Below are 17,798 nucleotides of genomic sequence, written 5' to 3'. Positions count from 1 at the left end.
GGGAAGTTGTTGGATAGTAAATTAAACTATTCCCTATCCTAGAGCGCCATCCAGCGAAAGTCGTAACGACTTTCGTTGTAAAACCTGCGTTGTAATGGTACCGCACTGTTAGAGTTTCGTTGTAAAGGATGTTCCCCAGAGGAAAGCAATCAATGTACTAAGAATGTGACCCTTCCTATATATATATGTTCATACTTTCCAGGAGCCCTTTTTAAGGAAGGTAATCCTGACTTTCATGCTTCAAACCTCCAATATGCATATTCACACAAATCTTTGTCTTCATAAAAATTAATTTTGCAAATGTTAGAAGGCCTCCTTTTCTATTGCTGGAGAGCTGGTCCATGGAATGCTAATTTCTTACTGATTCCTATAATTTAGCCTTTTTCCCACCTGTTCTTGTTGTTTCTGTTTTTTGTGGAGTCCAACAAAGAATATAGGGTTACCGAGAGAGAGAACCTCTTGAGGCTTGAGATGCTCTTTCTGGTATAAACATATTCTCAGTGATTATCCTTTATTCCTTGTAGGTTGATTAAAAACATTAAATACTTAATAAAAAATAAGCACAACCTTGAGATTGTACATACATGCACTCACACACAACTGTCTTGCTGCGTTGGAAACTATGAATTCTCACCAATCTCCTGCCAGCTGTTATCAAATCTTAATCCTATACAACACAGAATTGCATAGACTTGAAGAGCTTCAATAGTTTTTGTTACTTTTCAGTATATTGCCATCCCTGTATTCTTCCAATGCCCATTATTCAGCCCTGCAAACATTGTTTGATATACCACCTTTTTTAAGTTGGGCACACTTGTGGAGATAATTTGGAAATGTAAGACTTACATCCCCCTGAATCTCTCTAACTGAGCTTTGCTCTTGGCCGTTAGTCCGCTGTCCTGGGTGCACCTGTAAACCTTAAAATGTATCCATCCGTAGCCAAAAGCCAGGACTCTCGGAGTGGACCAATCTGTAATTCAGGGGTCCCTAAGAATTTGGAATCTCTCCAACTGTTGACAAAAATCAAGACATCAGGTGAACCTACAGAGGACAAGGCAAAGCATAATAGTGAGACCAGCTACAGAGGTTTTAAGGCACTGTTGGAGATGCATGGGGGGACCCAGCACAAAAGACATAAAAAAAGATAAAGTTACCTTGATGATTACTCCCCAACTCCGAGCCGGAACACCACTGGCAACTGTCACATCTATTATATGTTTTTATTGTTAATACAGTTATAATGGGAGAGGTGGGTATGGGGCGGGGTGGGGCCAGCAACTGGTTAGGTTGCTTGCTGCGAATTGGGACGGATTGGTGGCACTACCCAGAGGGTGGGGGGAGTTAAGGGTTTCGGTGATTATTGGGTTATTATAATTTAATGGGGGAGGGTCAGACGGGTGAAAAGGAACTACACCTGATCGAGATAAGGTGATATTTTGCACTCTTGTCTGGACACATTTTATCTCCAAGGAACCCAAAATATAGTATGGATAAGACACGTAAGGTCATAATATGAAATGTTAGAAGTCTGGCGAAATCCAAAAAACGACAGAGAATATATGTATACCTTAAAAAAGATAATCATATTGCTATTGCCTTCCTCCAGGAAACCCATATCTGGGGGGATTGTCGCCTGGTCCAACGAAAAAGGTGGAGCCAGGGGGCAACTCCATGCAACAACGTTTTCAGGGTTTGCTAGAGGCATGTTAATATGGAAGGCTCGGGAACTGCATTTTGCCACACTGCACATGTGTGCAGTGTGCACTTCAGGATCAACCGATCCTGAAGGCTTTTATGTAATACTTGCAGGAACACTAGAATTACGCAACCTCTGTTTAATCTCAGTTTATGCTCTACTTAAATCATGCCCAGTTTATTACTGATCTTATCACGGCAGCAACCCCACACTGACTAATGACATTATCCTTGCCGGTGACTGCAACTGTGAGTTGGATCCTACCCTGGACCGAGACCCACCTAGGGCAAACACGAAACCACATATGACCACATGTTTATGGACACTATTACAATACCTTGTCCTTAAGGATGTATGGAAGGAAAGGCATCCTATTACCAGGATATTCTCCTGCTTTACACCGGTGGCAACAGGCACTCACGGTAGACTAGATTACTCTTCTACTGCCCCTGCCATTGCTACCCTAGTCACTGAAGCAACAAGCCTTGCCAGATACCTTTCAGATCACTAACCCTTACTATTGACACTGACATCTAACCATCCACCTCCGGCTGTGCCACAGTGGCAGTTACCAGCAGAGGCCCTGACAGACCCCCAATTCCTGGCCACAGTACAGACAACACTTGACATTACGTCATTGAAAATTGGGGCACTTCAATGACGAGAGCCTATGACTGGGAGGCTATAAAAGTGGTCCTTAGGGGAGTGTGCATGCACACTACTTATGGGGTCAGACAACAGCTAGAACATGACCTGGAACGCGACGAGTCCAGACTACTGGAATTAGAACCGATATTACCAACACAACCTGCTAGTTTAGAGGACTGGCGTCTATTGCGAAGCACAGCACTTGAAGATTGGCCCAGGCTAGGAAAAATACACCCATACAGCTTACAGACAACGATTGCACGCAGAGGGGGACAAGACAGGGGCACTATTAGCTAGAGTAACAAAACAGGCCCAGTCATGGGACCCGATCCTGATACTCTGTGACGCAGAAGACGTGCCCCGTACCTTGCAGGCAGCCATAAATAAACTGGCCAGAGACCATCTCTGGGAGGTCTATGCGCTAAAATACACAACTATGGCACCTGTAATACAAGATTTGCAAGCTGGCCTTGAGCTCCCAAGCCTGTCAGCAGGCGATAGCGATATATTAGAACCAGACTTTACAGGGGAGGAAATTCTCGCTTCATTAAAGCATCTAAGACCAGCCAAAACTCCAGGAGGTGATGGCTTCCCTGCCAAATTTTACCATAAAACTGCAGGTACACTCACAGATAAAATACTGGAGGTTTATAATGACGCTTATAAGGTGGGACGCCTCCCTGCCACAATGCGGGAAGCACTGATAGTGTTAATACCAAAACCAGATAAACTGATAGATGAGGTAAAATCCTTATAGGCCCCTTTCAATGCTCAATGTTGAATTCAAAATAATTAGTGGATTGTTGGCGCACCGACTTCTCCCATTTCTACCTACACTTGTTCACAAAGACCAGTCTGGATTTATACCTAAAAGGAGCACAACATCTAATCTTCACAGACTCTTTCATATCCTACAGGTCTCAAAAGTTCAGACAGGCCCATATGCGCTTGCTTTTCTTGACGTAGAACAAGCCTTTGATTCGGTGAGGTGGGACTATTTATAGCAAGTTATGGAAAAACTAGGGTTTGGGTCCAAATATATAAAGTGGGTGAAACTTTTGTACTCTGCTCCGACAGCCCGAATGCGTACAGGTGGCCATGTGTCAGAGTCCTTCCCACTCTGAAGAGGCACCAGGTAGGGATGCCCCCTATCCCCGTTGCTCTTCGCGATGGTGATGGAACAATTAGCGACGTTACTTCGAAACAGATCAAAGCACTGGGGAATTGTATTGGTAGGTTCCACTCCTGTGGTCTCACTCTATGCTGACAATATCTTGGTTTATCTACGAGAACCGTATAAGGCAATACCAGTGCTGCAGATTGAGTTTTTGGGATTTACAGCGGCCTCTGGCCAATCAGTGCACAACCAAAGTCATAAGTCATGAAACTCGGAACACTAGCGGGTCTAGAGCCCTCATCCCTACAACAACTTTCCCTTCCTTGGTGTCGAGAAGGGCCCTTTTATTTAGGTATAAAACTGGCCCTAGATCAACATCGTTTTTTGGACCTAAACTTGGGCAAGGTCCTGACTGGATTGCATGCCTCGGTTCAATTCTGGAAAGACCTCCCACTGACGGTAATTGGTAGGTCCGTCCTGATTAAAATGGAGCTTCTACCTCGCTTTTTGCATGTTATGGAGAACTCCATGTATGATATTCTGTGAGTCGGATAGACTCATAGTTGATCTACTGTGGTCCACTAAATGGAAACTAATCAGTTTAAAGATGCTACAGCTAACAGTATAGTGCTAATTTCAACACATTTACTTTTGCAAGTGATATAGTCTCTGTATTTCGTTAATGGTGTGCTGCTGTCTCGCTATTTCTTCAATAAAAAGAATTTTAATTAAAAAAAAAATAAGATGCTACAGCAAATACGGCCAGAGCTTCCTAACTTTGAATTTTACTATGTGGCAGCAAACCTGCAACACGCAGTTCACTGGTTTGACAAGGATGAAAACTGGGAAAAAAAGACTACTGGGGACCTTTGAGGAGCAGCTAAGCTTACCTGAACTCCTTATGCTTGAAGCACGGGTTCCTGACAGATACCCATATTTGATTAGACTAATGGGGTGCTTATGGGAGAGGGTCCTTCGTAAGGCCTTGTATGCATGACATATGCATATGTAGCATCGCAAAGTAGATATAATCCAATGACGCAGAGAAAATGTTCAAAACATTGACAAAAAATGTATTGTCAGATGCAGGATCCAGGACTGATGGAGACAGGAGCCAACTAAAGAATGACTCAGCTAAGCCTCCCATTCTAGAATCACAAACATGTCATTGGGAATCATGCATGTATAACATTCCATAAAGTGATACACAACTATAATAAGCCTACCCATACATCATTGCTAAGCCACTTACCACAATGACATATGCCAATTTGGATACTTAAACCCTTCAAGGACATTGAAAATACAATGTACCCGTCCAAATGGAAATCTGGAGGTTGCGAGGTACTGGGAGACCTCACCCAGGTAGTCAATATATTACTAAGGATAATCCCATTGACTCATTTGCGTTAAGTGCAGGTCAATACCTGCAATATAATAAAATGTTAGCTACAACATACAAAATCTGGCCAACTTTCTCAGAGGAACCTATACCCTCCCAAGCGTTGACTAGACTCCTAGATATGACACGAGCCAAAATCTCATTACTCACCTATACAGAGCCATAGAGGACGACGCCCCTGTGATTACCCCAAAAGACACTCTAGATGGGAGGATAAACTAGGAATAGACATCACCCAGCGAGAATGGCACAAAATCCACAGGGAGACACGTACAGTCAGCTTGAACGCGGGGTTTTAGTTATTTCAATTTCATTTTGTCCATCAACTGTACCTTACCCCCAAAATACTACACAATATCTCCCTCCAGATCTGATGAATATACATGCTGCAGGAACCCCAAATAAGACTTTTTCCATGTGGTTTGGGGGTGCACATATATTAAGACTTACTGGCAGGTGATAATAGACAAACTCACTATGCCTTGCTTATCTTTAAAACAGTTGAAATTATTGTTCGACTACTAGACTAGAGGGAAGTTTTGTTGTATGTTTCAATAACAAACTAAAGAAAAACAAACTGCATGTATCAATATGTGATGTTACAAGATATGTCATTACTTCATGACATCTGATGTTGCAAACCAATTAAAAATATTTTTTTTTAAAATAAAGAATCCATATCTACATAGCCACTCGTACAATGGCAACACATGTATGAATATGGCCTTTTATATGATCGTTTGAGCGAGTGGGCAGAGACGAGGACTGTTTTACATTCCTGTCAATATGGTTTTGGGAGTAGAGTTGGTACTGTTAAACAACTCTTAAATATGTCTTTGATTATTGGGAAGTACACGTCAATCACTTATATATTTGGCCATTATGGACCTGTCGCAAGCATTTTATAGTGTAAATCGTTCAACATGATACATTGGTGCACTTCCTATCTTATCTGCATTCAGACATGAAGGCCAAAATTAGAGTCACTGCTGAGGGTGCAGTATCAATAGATGTTTTCCGAAAGGTGAGGGAAGGGTGCATGCTGGTACCCTTTTTATGTATTTTATATATTAATAATCTGCATCTTTTTTTAAAGCACCTGAGACCTGACACTCCAATAATCAACAGCTCTGCTTTACCAACACATTTATATGCAGAAGATGCGGTTTTAATGATGCGCACACTGAGAGCTCTACAGTGGCTTGTACATGGTTTTGTTGATTTTATGGCCATTTTAGATTTGCAAACAAATCTAAAAAAACATTTTTAAGGCCTGTAGACCTATGAATCATGGCTATTCTCTCTCTCTGTAGGCAAAAACGTTCTGCCACGTCACCCCTTTTCTTACTTGGGTCTAACATTTGCTGCTACTGTTAAGTGAGCCCCACAAATTGCACAAAACAGGCTAAAACTATCAAAATCCATTGGCTTTTTATTCAGTCCACCACAACCTAGGAGAAGAGAGTGGCGTGCTTTCGCCATTATTGCAAATATATAAAACCCAATGTTTCCCTACAGTGACGCATGGCGCAGAAGTGTGGGGTTTCCAGAACTGTAACCCCATTCAGATAGAGGAAAATAGGTTTCGCAGACAGGCTCTTATGTGACCTATCTCTTCTCCCACCTTTATTTGCTTTAACGAACTAGACAAGCCTTATATTAAGGACAACATTAAAGTCTGAACCCCTCTATTATGGATATTCATTTGGAAAAATGAGAAGCCTTGTTTAACCAGGGATATTATCCCGGATTGCCTTAGTTGTGAAAAAGGCACTGAGATTCCCTAGCTTGCTAGCATCGGATCTAGCTCCCACTCTGTCAACCTAGAGTAGGTCTTTACCGCCCCAATCAGTAACTTAAATATTACTAATAACCAGTTACGGAAGACTTTAGATGATCAGGCTGCTTTCAAAAGAATGTGTTTGGAGAGCCAAAAGGGGAGTGTGGCAATCGATATGCTAGCAGCTCCCATAGATAATATTGCAGGGTATCTGACTAGAGTCAGGGGTCGATGGGAACGGGGCCTCTTATTCCGGTATAGGGCTGGCACAATAAAATATTTGCTGTGCTTACCAATGGGCTTCAATATTGGCCTGGATTCCTTGCCATGTCCGTGTGATGGAAACTCAGGGCAAAAATGTTGCATTTCACATTTTTCTGTGGCTTTTATGTTATGTATTCAAAGCACTTTCTGATTCCTTTTTTAAGGAAACAATGTATTAAGAAAAAAAGAGAGATGCACCGATTATGCTTTTTAATCTGGTTAATGAGATGGAAACTATTCCTTTGGGTGCTTTTTTGAAAGCAGCTGTTAGAACTCGTTGCATAATGAACACTTTATAGGTCTGCTGCATGGTTTTAATTCTGGACTTAGAATTTTACGGACTATTGTTGGGTAGTGTAATTTTCCACTTAAAGGCATAACATTTCCTAGTGGCTGGTCCCTGAGTTTCCATGATAATATGTAATGTGGCCTTTAGTAGACGTAAGTAAGTAACCCTTTTAACAGCCATTTGCCCTGAGTGGGAGCTCGGCTAGACCCGAGAGGAAGAGAAGGAATAAAGACATAGACCTACCTGGTAGCTTTGAACTGTAACACAGTCCACATATTGTGCAGCTGGGCATGACGCCGTGGTGCAAGCCTGAAAAGTCGCTACATTGAACTGATCCATTGTCCCCTGACCCCCACCCAATGAGGGAGATTTGCTTGATATCTCAGTGCCACGGGTTTATAGCACCATGCCCCGAAGGCGAGACTAGCTCAATCACACAGTGCACTTGCATCATGGGACCTGCATACCCATATAAGGAGCATAATTTGACCTGAATGTGCAATACAAACTCCAGAGCCGAAGAGGGTTTTGTCTGCTAGGAGCCCTCAGCTAGCAGGCACATGGTGCCATTTCTGTAGAGATAAACAAGAAGGCCCAGCTCCATTAGGCTGTCTGGGGCAGTGGTAGGAGGGAAATGGTCACCTGATCACCACTTGCAAAGGTTCAAAAAAGGTGACCTACATGGAACTTGTATTGATGATAGTACAGAACACAAACATGCGGCGGATGACTGTTCTCCAGGCATGAGAGGCAAAGAACATGCAGGAAAGCTGCTGAATATGATTGGTGAAACAACACACATGGTTTAACCCGTTTACCGCGGCGAACATTCCGCAGCGGAGCGGGCGTTCGACGGAGTGGGTGGGGCTGCGTCGGCCAATGGTCATGCGCAGCAGGTAGTGCTCGCGGCGAGCACAGAAGGGGTTAAAATGAGAGAGCAGGAGCATAAACTACTCAAGCTGCAGAAATAAGGGAAGAAAGGGTGAGAATAATGGCAAAAACCAAGAAACGATCCAAAGATCTATGAGCTTAGAGCCCAACATGTATAAATTACTGAGGGCGAGAAAGCAGTTCCAGTCCAAATTCTGTGTAAAAGAGGACACAGACAAATGCACTTATGCACGCAGGGAAAGGAGGCATGCTATTTGTGATTCATGCATGCAAAGCTCTGAATAAACAGCTTCTGACCTACACTCTGAAAACAGCCAGGACATGCCAGTAAGAAGAAACAGTCTTTAATTTGGACTTATCTTTAAAAACTTCATAGGCGGGTGGGGTTTTTTCAAGATTTTTAATAATACTTCAGACTGATACGTTCAGTTCTACCAAGCTTAGAAATTCAGTGGCTGAGGTGGACATTAAGAAGGAAGATTCATGGCAATCAATCTAATTTGGAAAATGCATTGAAGGCCAGTGATCCAAAATACCTATTTACCTCTACAGCCAGGATGTGAAAGTAAGCCTACAGTACATGAAGAAATAAAGGATGGAGTATAATAATCATCACGGAGTTACGAAAGAAATATCTGACTGAGGGAAGCTTCTCATCTCACTGTATTTAAATAAAAAAATTTGAAATGGCTTTAAGGATCTCCCTAACCAGGACATAGACTAAATCTGAACTACAATTGTATAGTTTTTTTTAGGTCAGTCTAGTGCAAAGCATATCCAAGAATATTGTCACAAATATTATAACAATTGAGACAAATAAAAATGAACGGAAAGTACACAGTCTAAATAAAAACGATATGATAAATTACCTACATGATAGTCTATATTGAGGTCTCCAAAGGGTAGCTCATAAGCTGCTGGTAACTCACCAGTTTCCTGTAAGTAGATCACTGGTATAGAGCCCAACTTCAGAGAGACCACCTCCAAACTCAAAAGCACGGCTGCATACTCTCATGCATATGCATACATACAGAGACAGTCAATGTGGGGCAGGAACACAACTAGTGATAGCGCAGTATAGGAGGTCTTGCTGTATCTGAATTGAGCAGTTTGAGTATGAAATTTGGATCAAGAGTATAAGCTGTTTGCAGAAGCAATCCAAGAGCCTAGAAGAGTAGGACGCAGAGTGGGACAAGAGACCGACAATAAGCTCAACTGATGTGTATAGGTTTATAGAGTGCACACATTCATAGGGGTGTGTCTACATTTAAAATGTTCATTGTGTGCACCGGGCGGTCAATATTTGTATTTCTGCAAGATGTTGTTGTGTGCAAGAGCCAGTCCTGGCTACAGCCGATGGATTTCCTTAGCTCTCAGGCAGGACAAGTATAATATTTACAAATTTGAGTGTTTAAAACAAACAGGCGGTGTCCCGTTAATCTTTCCGAAACTACCTGAAAGGTATCCACGTTAGGAATGAAAAGTTCTTGCCAGAGATAATGGTATCTTTGTGGCATCTCCTTAACATTTACCCCAAACAAGCACTCACAAGAAATCTGGCATTATATTTTATAAGGCTTTATTTAAAGCCATGCTAGCGCAGAATGTATGCAAGAGTCCTGTCGCAAAATGAATAACAGAAAAGCATGCACCATGATTGTCTATGTAATTCCCCCTAATACAAAGTGTTCACTCATTACCTCTCTTATGCTCCAAGGAGGGAATATCTGGTATTATCTCATGACATCAATCCTATATTCCTGGCTACCGGTGCCCTAATGTACAGGCCATCTGGCGCTAAAGCCTATTTTGTAGCAGACTTGATCCAATTTGTCTCTCCTCTAGTTCTTAAATACTCTAATGTCATAATATTAGGAGGTTTCAGTGTTCATGGTCGGAGGATGCATGATTGTGACTCTCTGGAGTTGATTAACATTCTGGAAGCCTTGGGGTTGATACAGGTAGTACATAGCCCCACATGCAGTGGTACATATTCTTGACCCAGTTTTCATCTTTTTAAATTTGCTAACTGTGGATACTCCTGTGCTCCTTGTTTGGTCTGACCATTTCCATTACCTTTCTCTATAGCTATTAATGAATTGGTACTCCTATCTCAGTTTAAGCAACTTAAGAAACCCACTAGATTCTGATGCAAACTGTCCAAAGGGAACTTAATAGCAGCCTTAAGTACCATTTCTATATCAATTTTCACTTCACCAAAAAAGATGCTTTCGCTTTCAATAAATGGAGTTCTAGCTCATTAGACATAATTATCCTTGTCAGTAAATAAGGGATTAAATAGGACAAGACCATCAGCTCCCTGGTTTTCTGATGACTTGAGAGAAGCTAAAAGCCTTTGTAAAAAAATAATGGTTAAGGAGGAAAGATTACTGCTTGGTAGCCAAAGAAGTCTATTAATTAATATGAATATTTTCTTCACACCTTTCATGTGCTTTCTATGCTTCTAGGACTGAAGGTACTAAAAAACGATACTACAAAGTTCTTCTCTATTTTAAAAGCCTTACTTCCTCCATTAAATGTTTCAATACTGCAAGACTTCTACAATACTTTGACACAGTTTATTCAAGAAGAAATTCATAAGATCTGACTTAGCTTAGAGTTTTCTGTGTATTCTGGGACCACTGCAGCTTAGGCTACATGGACTCAAACCAGTCCTGGATGGTCAGAGTTTGAGCCCACGACTATGAAAAGGTTGAGCACTTTGCTATCTGTTGTTAAATCTGGTTCTCCGTCTGACCCACACCCTCTTCATATTCTGGCTATGACTATGGACATTGCCATAAGAATACTTATATGGTCCCTCTTCTTAATCAACCTATGGTAGATCTTAGTGTTTTATCCAACTTGAGACCCCTCTATCGCCTCTACCGCTTCATGCCAAGTTAATTGAAAAACAAGTTAACTCTTAGTTGTTAGCATTTCTGGAAGCTAACTAGCTGCTTGATGAGATTCAATCGGGTTTTAATTCACTCTAGAGAATACACCGAGGTCTTAGTCATAGTTGATGCAGATCAGCTGCTTTGGTTTTACTTCATCTATCTGTGGCTTTTGACATGGTCTCTCATTCTGTGCATACACAATATCTTGTGAAGATCGAATTTGCGGCTTCATTTTGGGGTAGCTTAAATCTTTTCTTGCAGATTGATCCAACTGTGATCTTATACCATCTTTTGACTAAGTAATTTGAATTTCCAGAGGCATTCCACAAGGCTCCTCTTTCTCTTTCAGCTCAACCCTATTTAACAGATATATTACTCCAATGGTATGCTAGACTAGATCTTATGGTTTCCATAGCATCTCCTACACTGACAACAATCAGATTATCGTTTACAACGTGGACAATCTCTGCAATATCCAAAATCGTTTCTCTACCTGTATGTCGGCAGTCACAGCATGGATGACCTGCAATTTCTTCAAATTCAATTCATAAAAAACAGAGATTTTGCTATCTGATACTCCGGCTGGTCATCCAGCTGGTAGCCTTCAGAGAAATTTGGGTATGCAATTTGAACCCTCTCTCCTTTGTCGCTCATATCTCAACAGTGGTGTCAAAGTGCTATACTCTGTTACGATCGGTTGTCAGAGTCCTCTCCTTTCTTCCTATGCCAGTGTGGAAGACAGTAATTCAAGCTTTAATTGCTGCCCATCTGAACTATGGGAACTCTTTGTATCTAAGCCGCTGCGCTTATCTCATCAATAGGCACCAAATCTTACAGAATGCTGCTTCACTACCTTTCTTATTGGGAGCTTATTCACCATCTTCTGCCTCTCCTACATTGGCTACCGGTGCAACCAAGATGTACTTTTAAAACCCCTCTGGTTGGTTTATAGGGCTATGAAAAATTAAGGCCCCATCCATGTCAGAAGGATGTACCATGTTACTCCGCATACTTTTACTCCGCATCCCGTTACAACGCGACTTTTACAACGCATACCATTACAACGCATAGCGTTTTGGGGTGCTGGATAGTGGTAAGTATAATTTACTATTCTAACTCCAGTCCCCGTGGACCCTAGGGAAGGTGTTGGATAGTAAATTATACTTATTCCCAATCCTAGAGCGCCCCCCAGCGCAATGCGTTGTAATGGTATGCGGAGTAAAAGTCGCGTTGTAATGGTAGTGCGGAGTAAAAAATGCGTTGTAACAGGTGTATACCATGTCAGAAGAAAGGTTTGCCCATATAAGCCTACTCAAGATCCCCGCTCATCTTCTGCCAATCTTGTGCAGGTCTCTGCAGTTAACAGTAAACATATTGGAGGTCGTTCATTTTCCCATATGGTTGCAAAAATGTAGAATTCTTTACTTTTACCTCTCAGACGTCCTCCTACTTATGCTTCTTTTATGAAAAAACTCAAGACCTCGCTGTTTAAATGTGTTGAAATCTTTTGTTACTCTCTGTTCCGCATTTTATTTTCTGTGGCATGACACCCCTTTCTGGGTAGCAGATTGCACTTTAGAAAGGGTGTTATTCATTCATTAAATAATGATTAGCAATAAAAGGTAAGCTGTTGACAAGGTATAATGCATTGTTGCATACATCTTTAGTGTGAGTAGGCACCCAGAAACCTTCACAGCCAGACTCTGTGCGAACAAGCTTCTTATCAGTCAATATCGTTGATGGTGGAGAAAACAAGCAAGCTTCCTGGAATGACGATGCACCTCAACAGAGCTACAAACACTGTGTCTATATTGTAACACAGGCTATAGTGAGAAAGTGTTATTCGTAAAGTAGTGTGAGAAGAATCTCTTGGGAATTTTCACTTATAATCATTCATATGGGCAGCTAATAAGCATAAACTATATAAATACACATTATACAATTAAGCACATTGCCATACTACATAAAACATGTAAAATAGTTATTTGTAGAAATGCAATATGAGCAAACAGTGTTAGAAACATTTGTGATGCATTACAGGGCACTCAGGCTGTATATGAATGGTGGGCAGGTGCATTATATGAAGCTCACCTAGGCAAACAACGTGTAAACACACACCAATATGGTTACTATGGTACCAGTATATATGTTAGTATGACAGAATACTGCGTCTGATAGCGTCTGTGCTAGAGTCAAAATTGGTCCCACAATAGCAGGTGTGTTTTCTTTCCAAATTAAGGACATCAGACTCCAGCAAATGAACATGATCTCAAAATCCAGTTTGCTTACTGGAAATGTTACAACTTCTAATATTGAAGGATGTGAAGAGTAACGCTAAATGCGTAAGTGTTAGATAATACAATCGCCTTCATGTATCCTCACTCCACACCCAGCCCAGCAAGAGTAAAAGATGAATCCCTCCTACCCTGATAAAGAGTACAGAAATGTTCCATCAACCTCCTCCAAGCTGATTATGAACCAAGGAGAATAATTGACAATACTATGAATGAAAAAAGATGATGTAGGTAAACTGGAATACCCACCCTGGAACAACCTACCTCCCTCATGTACATCTATGGGTGAAAGACAGTTGACCCCCTACTTTAGGGAGCCTTCACATCAACAATTCTATCTATAACATCTCCCCACCAAAAACATAATGAACATGCCTTGAGCAGTTCACTGTGGAAAGTTGAATGCCACATAACATTGGCCCTCACCTTATTACAAGTCAGCATGTGAAGCACAGGGGTCAGCCTGCAGAATACCAAAGCTGTTTCATACAGCCACGCCTCACTCATATCTCCCTGTACTCAACATGTTCCTTTGTTTACTGCAGTACTTTGAAGGCAAGTTTGGGAATCTGAGTGGCAAACCCTGTGAGGAATCAACATCTTGATCCTCCTCTACATCAAGAACTTTTCCTTTATGCTCCAGCACTTCAACAGTGGTCTCCATTGCTGCCCCACAAAAACTAAAGGCCTATGGGGAATATCCATATACAGTGGTGCCTCATTACTTTGCTCTACATTTATAGATTGCAATTGATGTCTTTTGAGTAGGGTAGCAACCCACAGGACTTTATATAATGCCATTGCACTGTTCAAATGGTGCATTAGACCTTAGGGCTCTCTTTCTCCAAAGGGCTTGCTCCTTCAGGCCATCAGAAAACATTTTCATCAGGACTTCTTAACGGTGTTCCTATCTACTTTGTGCAGGTGATCCACTCCTATGGTAAAATCAGTCTGCTCTTTAAGTCTGTCACTCTAGGCTTGAGATTTTCACACTTGTCAAATAACTGCTGCATTAGAGAATCTAGTATGGTGATCATGGTAGTCATCAGTCAGTCTCTGCCGAAGTCTGCGAAATCTGTTCAGTTGCAGTAATCATAGACTGTGTGGACTACATATCCTTAAGAAGGTCAGCAATGTAGTTGTCGATGTCAGACCACAATGTTTCCAGTGTTTTACTCAAATCCTCCGTCAGTTTGGCCTATAAACTAAGGAAATACTCTAGTAAGAGATATGTTCGTTTTAGTACCAAAAGTGGTGTCTCTGTTTTTAACAGCCTGATACACGCTGGACCAACCAAATACACATGCCAGGTTTCTATGTTGTAGAAATTATGAATCTTGCCTTGTCTCAGCTTCTTCGCAGATTGCGACATGGGAGGGGTGCTTCCCACTGAAGAATAACATAGTGCACTTCCCAGTCTCCAGCCCTGCTTCTCGATAAAATGAAGTGATAGAGGGTGATAGGGTCTAAGACAGTAAGGCAAAAGTCTCGAGTCACCAGGGTGTGACTTAGGGCATCAAAGCACAGAATGAAGCAACATAGTCAACCACATGTCTGGTATCATGTTGGAAGGTGGGCTCTTGTCGCCAAAAATATCGTTGGGGGTAACACAAAATCCACGAAGAGGCTTTAAACTAACCCTGCAGCCTAGGGTGAGTGCAGCAGCAAGCACGTCTGTCAAGTACAGCAGTAGAAGTCAACAGACTAGTGCAGACTGCACAAGAGCCCCCGCCCCCCACTCCATTTCAGAAGCACACTAGTCAGCGATCAGTCACATTATGGTTCTTCAACTCAGGTCAGCCAAGACCATGGGTCAGACACATCTTCATTCCTCGAAGACACAGAGCGAGCTGTCATGGAGCCCAGCTCATGTTCTCGCTGCCCAAGGCCCCTGCAAAGCCTTTGCTCACCGTCCCCTCTAGCCCATAGACAACCCATAGGAGGAGATGCAGTGGCCCAATCGCCGAAAAGTTGCATGACTTCCTATAAGAATCACCCCTCACAGTAGGGCAGTTGCATGGAGTCAAGCTGAGTCTGCATACCTTTACAACGCAAGTCGTTACAACAACTTGCTGCAGGGGGTGAGCTGCATTTTAGAACAGTATAATTTACTATTACAACTCCAGTATGTGTAACAGTACGGAAGGTGTTGGGATTTTCAATCCAACTCCTTCTGCCCCCTATAGCAAGTCGTTGTAATGACTTGCATTGTAATGGTTTGCGATATAACAACGCGGTCGGTGTTACAACCGCGTTGTAATGCCATGAGATGTATTGCATGCATTATAAACGGTGTTTCCCGTCCACATGTGGTTGCTGCCCAGGGTTTCTATGATAGCTCCTGCTCCACTCCAGCTCAGAAGTTCTTCATATGTGCTTCAAAGTCCACCACCACGCTGGGAAGTACCAAAAGATCAGTTTAGAACTTCATGGACAACAAAGTGATTTGCCCAGCATGTCTAAGTACCGCAGCTAGTAAATGTACAGCATGATTTGGCACAAAGTTATTATCCGCTGGATTTCTTTTTTGAAATGCTGAAATTTAGCTAAACTTAAACATTTTCATAAAATGATTTATTTACACTCTACAGCCTTTGTTGTTGACCCCCGGAATGTCAATATGGATCCAACAGATATTACGATGGGATCCACTCCTTCAAAAGAAATAAATTAACTGGTCTAATACGCTATTGAGGTAAATAGGGTTTATGCAATTCAAGCATTCTCCTTTAATCAGTGTATGATCATGCTAGAAGTAGCTTACAGAATGAGTGAATGGAGCACTGTTATGTTATGCGAAAGTAATTAACTGCAGTTTTTTTTTTGCTTAATTGGAATGTATGCAAGTGATACTGGGTCTAGGAGAAATCTAAATAAAGCATTTCATAATCTCAGTGGCCTTGATAAAATGCACTGATGGCATAATTTCACCTTCCAAATAACACGTGTTCACAAAACAAACTCGCTGTTGCAGGTTCTAACTATCATCCTTTAAATACCAGTCAATGAGTGCACTCAAACATTAATCACATCCTTACCCTTACCAAACATCTAAGGTCCCTCAAAAGAAATGCTCAAGAAAATTATAGGAAGTGTGATCCAAGCTAAAAAGGTTATGGCTCATCAGAAAAGAGGTTGGAATCTTTTCAAAATATCATGCTCAAATAACAATCTTCAAAATATGGAAAATGGTAGTCTGCTGCCCCTTCTTGACAAAAGCAATTTTGCACCTCAATGTACCTGTAATTGTGCGAAAATTTTTGGTTGAAGTGAGGATAATGAGGAGAGTAGCTGGAGGGTCTCTGCAGAGAGGGAGTCTCCAATCTGGCTTGATTCCACTTTGGCGATGATGGCATTCGATGCACTTTCTTAACCAAAAAACAGAAGAACATGTTAAAACTAATTTGTAACAGCATTCTGTTGTAATAAGACATGCCCTGTAAGTGGATGTAGATGAAAAAATCGGAGAGAGACCTGGACATATAATCCCAGGGCACAAAATGGGGGGTGAGGGGGACTTACAAAAAATAGGAATTAGGGAAATGGCTAATGAGAAATCGAAGGGGTAGTATTTGACATATTAGAGTCGTGTACATTGGAACTACAGTCAGGTGAGGGAGCCTTTATGGAGTGGAAAGTTCAGCAAAGTCCATATGGTGAGCTCACCCTAAACATCTGTTTTTTTTTTTAAAAAACTAGATGCAAAAAAAGAAATACTGTGCTACCCTAGCCTATGCGAACGATCCAGGGCACAAGACCAGCTTCACTGAAAGGTCTGACAATTAAGATGGGAAATACGAGACAGTGGAAGATGATGAAGTATTAAGTGATGGAGAAGAGGTCCACTAAATGGTGAAATCTGATGGCCATGGAAAGAAATAAAGCACCAATCAGAAAAGGAAGGACAATAACCTTGCTCACATGACAGCTTGAACAGTCATTCAAATGAGTAACAATCATATAGAAGTAATTTGTCTTTCTCAGTCGAGGGCTTTAGGGATACATCAGGAATGGTGCTCATTGCAAGAAAGGTTGCAGAAGCTCTGGTAAATCCCCATGAAAAAGGCTGGAGCTTGGTGAAGTATTAAGCATGGCATTAGCCGATGCAGGGGACTCCTCCAAATTGTAGGGGAGGGAGGGCCTGTAGTGGAGATGCACGTAGAGCGAGAGCCAAAGATACTACAAAACTGAATTCAGTAAATTTCGATATTGTTTTACTGGCATTTTTTTTAAACAAGTTATACTTACAGTGGTAAATATGGTTTAGTGGTAGCGCTCAGGCCAAAGAAAGAACCACCTTGTGTGAAGGTATGCCTTACTTTGGAGATACAATACACAAAGTGAAAACAGAAAGAAAAAGGCATGAAATTAGTTACTTACGTCCAGCATTCACACATTAACTTACCATCTGTAGGTGGAGCTGCAAGTGTAACAGTTATTGCTTCTTTGACAGCATTTTCTGACTCAGAGGCCCACTGCAGCTACAATGAAAGAAAAAAATACTTAGTGAAAGTGGA

General features: G+C 41.6%; 1 protein-coding gene across 1 annotated transcript in view; it reads right to left on the bottom strand.

The window, feature by feature from the left end:
• CARF (calcium responsive transcription factor) overlaps positions 1-17,798 on the bottom strand; it is a 367,392-nt gene that overhangs the window by 54,466 nt on the left and 295,128 nt on the right. Inside the window, exons 12-13 of the mRNA XM_086955271.1 lie at positions 17,687-17,762; positions 16,522-16,649 (exon numbers count right to left, since the gene is read on the bottom strand). Of these exons, the coding sequence (XP_086811397.1) occupies positions 16,522-16,649; positions 17,687-17,762 (204 nt within the window). The remainder of the gene's footprint in view (positions 1-16,521; positions 16,650-17,686; positions 17,763-17,798) is intronic.

This window comes from Lissotriton vulgaris, chromosome 2_1 (assembly GCF_964263255.1).
Source record: "Lissotriton vulgaris chromosome 2_1, aLisVul1.2, whole genome shotgun sequence".
Taxonomy (NCBI): domain Eukaryota; kingdom Metazoa; phylum Chordata; class Amphibia; order Caudata; family Salamandridae; genus Lissotriton; species Lissotriton vulgaris.
This window is presented reverse-complemented; position numbering and strand designations above follow the sequence as displayed.